Source organism: Corvus hawaiiensis, chromosome 17 (genome assembly GCF_020740725.1).
Source record: "Corvus hawaiiensis isolate bCorHaw1 chromosome 17, bCorHaw1.pri.cur, whole genome shotgun sequence".
Taxonomy (NCBI): Eukaryota; Metazoa; Chordata; class Aves; order Passeriformes; family Corvidae; genus Corvus; species Corvus hawaiiensis.
Genome location: NC_063229.1, coordinates 2,948,266 through 2,954,265, shown reverse-complemented (window position 1 = coordinate 2,954,265; position 6,000 = coordinate 2,948,266). Strand labels below are relative to the sequence as shown.

The 6,000-nt window shown below is 47.4% G+C and overlaps 1 protein-coding gene across 2 annotated transcripts in view; it reads left to right on the top strand.

The window, feature by feature from the left end:
• Positions 1-885: 885 nt before the first annotated feature.
• Positions 886-6,000, top strand: part of LOC125334653 (ubiquinol-cytochrome-c reductase complex assembly factor 1) — a 47,688-nt gene continuing 42,573 nt past the window's right edge. For both annotated transcript variants that reach the window (XM_048321734.1, XM_048321733.1), the window contains exons 1-2: positions 886-990; positions 5,118-5,222. In XM_048321734.1, coding sequence (XP_048177691.1) covers positions 967-990; positions 5,118-5,222 — 129 coding nt within the window. In that variant the 5' untranslated portion in view covers positions 886-966. The remainder of the gene's footprint in view (positions 991-5,117; positions 5,223-6,000) is intronic.

Here is a 6,000-nt window from a genome sequence, read left to right as displayed (position 1 = left end):
ATTTTTAGCAATATAATATTGAACATTTATTAGTATAACAAAGGCAAATCACAGCCTGGGGCGCTTGGCAATATTGCCAGAGGCGCCCTCCATTCATTTTACTGTGGGCTTAAGGACTCCCTTAAACTGTTGCATATTCATTAAGCCCAGAAAGGAGTTTACACTTCACTCACCTTTCCCCCCTCTCCGGTCTCTGCCCCTTCCGCCAGCATGCCGCCGCCTCGGTGCTCGGGATCGCTTCAGAACTGAAGGCAGGCACCCCGCTCCGGTGCCTCCGCAGTCTCCAGCCTCCTTTGCAGCTGACAGTTCCCTTGGGAGGTGTGAGTTCTGATGAGGTAACAATCTTCCTGGGATGCTTGTGGTTTTCTTCTTTGTTTCTCTAAGATGTCTTGGTTCCTGGCTCTGTGGTTTCTCAACTCAAAAGACATTTATTACCATGTGTTTATTAATACATTTCTTAAAATATTACAACTATTTCGAAGTTACAATTTACCCTAATGGTAAAATTATGGTTTCTACTTAACTACATTTTACCTTAACACTGTTTCTACATAGTACATCATCACTTATAAATGTTAAAATCCTGTATGCGAAAGACAACATTTATCATTCACTCATTTATCACAGGTTCCAGCAGTGAAAGTCTCTGACCTTTGGCAGTGTGACTGCCAGGGAGTCACAGAATGGTCAGAATGGGAAGCTTCCTTAACACTGACACCCATGGGCAGCCTATAACCTGCGCTTTAAACACTGGGGAAAGGTGCTCTCCTTCCCGTGGACACACAATTACATAATTACTCTCTCGGGCGGGTCGTTCTCGGCTCGTCGCACGCCGGGGAAGGATCCCGATGCTGTGGGCCAGCGCCGCGCCGCACGCCCACCCCACGCCGCCTCACGCCGCCATGCCGCCCGGCGCTTCCCGCGGAAGGGGCAGGGCCGCGCCGGCGGAAGCGGCGCCGGGGACTGATGGCGGCGCTGGTGCGGGCCCTGGTGAGTAGAGGGAGGAGGGACGGAGCGAAGGAAGGAGGGGAGAGAGCGCTGGTGGTGAGGGGGCGAGCGGCGTGTGGAGCCGGGGCTGTGCCCGCGCCGCCCCTGTGGCGGCCTCCCCCTGCAGCCCGAGGGGTGTCAGCAGGGGCTACTCCCGCTTCCCGCCCTGTGGCCTCGCACCCCATGTCTTGCGGAGCAGCGGGTCGAGCGTTTCCCGCGGAGTTTGTGTTTGCAGAAGGGTTAGTGGGGGGTTGGAGCGTGTTCAGGGATGGGAACGGAGCTGGGGAAAGGGCTGGAGCACCAGGAGCGGCTGAGGGAGCTGGGAGGGGCTCAGCTTGGAGAAAAGGAGGCTCAGAGGGAATCTTCTGGTTCTCCACAACTCCCCGACAGGAGGGTGCAACCAGGTGGGGTTCGGACTCTGTTCCCAGGGAACAGCGGACAGGATGAGAGGAAGCAGCTTCAAACTGTGCCAGAGGAGGTTCAGCTTGGACATCAGGAGGAATTTCTACACTGAAAGGGTGGTCAGGCATTGGAAGGGGCTGGCTAGGCAGGTGGTGGCGTCACCATCCCTGGGGGTGTTTAAGGGACTCAGTGCCATGGTCTAGTTGACGTGGTGGTATTGGGGTTACAGGTTGAACTCGATGATCTCAGAGGTCTTTTCCAGCCTAATTGATCCTTTGATTCTGTTGTGTAAGGATTTGGGCTCCTGGTGGGGGCTGGAGACACGTGTCTGCCAGTGGGACTCCTCTGGGCTCAGTGTGTGTCCCGTGGGGTGGGCACTGCCCTTATGGGAGCATCCCCTCTCCGGAGCTGTTTGATAGGAAGGATAGTGTAAAGATTCCAGTTCTGGTACCACCACAGGGCAGTGGTGGAGTCACCATCCCTGGAAGAGTTCGAACACCATGTGGATGTAGCACTTGGTGACATGGTTTAGTAATGGACCCAGCAGTGCTGGGTTAGTGGTTGGACTTGATCATCTTAGAGGGCTTTTCCAGTCCTAGTGGTTCTGTGATTCAGATTGGAAGTGTTTGGGTTCCTGTGAAAGTGTGGAATTCTGATCACTCCACTCCTTTCTTCTTTCCCATGCATTTGTATGCGTTTTTTCTTTCTATTAGCCTTTGAAGCATCTGCAGCAGAGCTCCTCTTTTTAGCCTATTTTCTAGAAAAGGGAATTTTGTACCTGGATGTGATCTTACATCACCACACAAATACAGGGGTGGCCAGTGCTGCTAAGTAGGGACAGACTTCCCAGTAACAGGATAGGCCTTTGGTAAGGGGGCAATATCCACTTATGAAATCAGTCCCCCAGGTGCTCGGAGCCGATGGCTCAGGGCGTGGTTTCCCCAAGCACGGTGAGCCCTGCCCTTTCCACCCTCAAGGTGAAAGCAGCCAAGCACAAACCTGCCCGAGAACAGCTGAAATGCAGCGATCTTGAGTTCCTGCTTTCTTCTCCCACCCCTGCCCTTTCTCTGTGCTTTGTCCTTGCTTTGTTGCCTGCCTTTTTCTTAGCCCCCGTAATCCAAGTGCTGGAGCAGCAGAACAGTGGCAACAGGTTCTGCAGTTTGAAAGCATTTAAGAGGCAATGGTCAGCAGACAGGCAGGAAGGGAGCAGGGAGAGCAGTAGGGAAGCAGTGAGGCACCAGAAGGGCTCAGCTGTCTGTGGAGCTGCACCCTCAGGGCAGGGTTTGCAATGAAAACCTGCTTCCGAAGGGGAAGGATTTGCCTCCTGGGCTTACCTATCCCCGGGCAGCTCCTCACCCAGCTGCTGCTGGCGTTCATGTGGCAAAGTAAGCTGATTCGATTTTTCAGCCTGACTAGAAAAGTTTCTCTTTAGAGAGGAGATGAGGTAGTTATCTGCCATTTTTGTAATCTGAAGTATGCTCAGCTTCAGCTCAAGAACTGCTCATCCCTGGCATTTCTCAGCACCTGTTTCTGCATTAGAATTTAGTGGTTGCCTAGTTGTATGAAAACGAGTCTTCAAACCTACTGTATTTCTTCCTTCTACTGGAAATAAGGAAAGTGTTTTTTTGTCTGACTTCGAGCTCCTGGTGTATGATACAGCCCTGACATTTCAGCTCTACTCCTTAATACTGGCATTATGATAAATCTGGCTTTTGCCCAAGACACCTTGATAAATAGCTTGTCTGCTACCTAAGACTTTCCTAAAGGCTGCCAAGAGGATTTAGAAGACCAGTGATATTCTTTCATCTCTGCCTTGACAAGGCAGCTGACTGCAGACTATTCCTGAGTAATCCTGTTCAGTTTAGGCTTGGTACATTTTCTTTCAGCCAAGGGGAGAAGCAAAAGTAGCACTTGTAATTTGAAAGGAAGGCTGTGTTCTGCAAACAGTGATGCTGGCTTAGAGAAAATTCCTTAGCCCCTCGTGTTCCCTGCTGTCTCCTGGTGTCTGTTTTCTTTATTACGGAATTGTTTATCACATCTCAGCTTTTAAGTGTGTGTATGCTTATTTTTTGTTTTGATATGTGTCTGTCCAGTTTTGTTGCAGTTGTGCTTTTCAACAGCTCTAAACCTCAGTATATTCAAGCTCTAAGCCATATCCCAACGTGTGCATGTTACAGAGAAAAAACCTCAAAAAAGTTCTGTCAGATCCTTGGAATCTTGTAGTAATTGCTCACAAAAAAAGGTTACTTCTTTCTTACTGAAGTGTTTGTTAAACTGTTTATGTCAGAACACTGGATTATCTCAAAAAGTACTTTGTGGGACTCAGCTGAAATAGTTTTTTGGATAGAAATGTCTCATTTTCATAATTTCACTTGCTGACAGTGGTGTTACATCCAAAGATCAGAAGCCTGAGTAGTCTTGCTACAGTAGAAGTGGGAAGGTGTAGTAGCAGTGAACACTAATCACATTTGTCATGGTAGAGCATCTCTCCCTTTGCAGTTTTTAAAACCCCAAATCAGTTCCCTTAACGAATTCAAAGTGCAGCTTTGGGGGGAGTTGAGGGACAGCCTGCGAGGCCAATGGCCACACCTGAGGGACAGCAGTGACTGTGTAGGTCACAGGAGGAGAACAGGAACTCAGGTTGGTTTGTGTCTGTTCCTCTTACCTCTGGGCAGATCTGCTGCTCTTGTGGCTGTTCTTCCACTGGGCACCACCAAAGACAGACTGACTGCTCTCCCCACCAGGTATTAATACAAATTGATAAAATTTCCCTGAAGTCTTCTTTTCAGAAAACTAATCCTCTCCTCATATGTTGGATGCTTCAGTCTCTTAATCATCTTTGTGGCCAACCAAAAATGAAGCTATTTTTATTAGAAAAAGGCATCTCCATTCTAATAAGATACATATTATTTCCAGTGTTAATGTAGTGCATGTATGAAGGAGGCAAATACTGTACTAACTTGAATATTGCAGAAAGTGAAAGGTGCAAAGAAAGTGCAGGCAAAGAGAGCCCCACCTCTTCTTTGTATTGCTGACATTTTCATGACAGAAAATAATTATCTTCACTGAATTTTATCAGGACAATATGTGCTTTTAGAATACTAAAATTCTTAACTGTGCCTGAGTAATGTAAGACAAAGATGCATAAAAGCTAAGTTGGATGAGGGCTTTTAGAGCTCACTCAGTCAACTGAAGAATGCTTCTTAAAGCATTTGAATTTATTGTGTAGACAGAGAAGTTGTGGTGTGGTTTTGTGATGTAGACAGCCCACCATTTCCTTTCCTTCTGTTTCTGCCATCAGACTTGGGTTGGATACTTGTACTGGAAGGCAAAATATTTTTATAATCAAAATTTATACTCCTGTCAAGCACAAGTTGGGAGTTGAATCTGAGGACTGTTAGAATCATGGAATATCCTGAGTTGGAAGGGACCCGCAAGGATTGTTGAGTCCAATGCCCAGCCCTGCACAGACACCCCAACACCCTGTGCCTGAGAGCATTGTCCAAACGCTCCTGGAGCCTCGGGGCCGTGCCCATTCCCTGGGGAGCCTGGTCAGTGCCCAGCAGCCTTTGGGGGAAGAACCTTTCCTGATATCCAACCTAAACCTCTCCCCCCATCCCGACACCACTCCATGTTGTTCTTGTCGTATGAATGTGGAAGCAGAAGGACAGTTGAAGTATTTCTGCATATTTGGGTCCTTTTCTTCATTGCTCATCTCCTCGTTGCAGAGCTGCCAGACTGGAGTAACCCAGTGGATAGCTGGATGCAGTGGATTGCTACAGACCGCCGCAGTCCCGGGCCGGTGTAGGTGGATGCTCTGCAGTATTTTCCAGGTAGGATATCAGAGCATGTTAAAGTGTGTAAAAAATTGAGTGATCTTAAATTATCAAGAAAAAGTCATGGTTTTTCAATAAAGAGGCTTCCAAAAGTGATGTCTTCACTCTGTATTGTGGAAATATCAAGGCAAGTCTAGAGCTCTCTGCTGCTGCAAGAGTGAGCTTCTACTCTTGTTACCGGTGTCTCTTTTAATAGATCCAAATGATCTGTCATGAGAAGATTAAATACAGAAGTCCAAATGGAGGTGTTACTTTTCCAAATGAGCTATTACAAGCTAGTCACGACTGCATGTAGTTTCCAGCATTTTATTTTAGAGAGCACTTTATTTTATAGAGCGTCTCCACTGTATAGTGGCCTTGGACTTCCTAGTACTGATGGTGTTTACCTTGCACAGCACATTTAGTGTTGTACCAGTAGAAGCTTTGCAGTTTGGCTCCCAGTTGTGGGACAGCCAGCGTAGTGCCAGACAGTGTGTCTGTCCAGAGTAAATCAACTAAAGCATTGTGTAATAGCAGTTAATGATAAAGGGGTGAAAAATGTGTAGAAAATGGGAATAGATGCCAGCTCTTGGAATAGAATGAGAGTGAATTTCTTGAGTTTCTTTCCTGCATTTAATGAAGTAAAATGGGGTTAAGCCTCTTCTTTGTCCTCCTGTATATCACAACTTGTGTCATAGAGCCACGATGTACAGACTTCAATTCCCCTGTAAGCTCTTTGGCTTGAGTATTTTTTTTCAGAGGAGATCTTCCAGTCCTGGGAAAATTGCCAGTGATT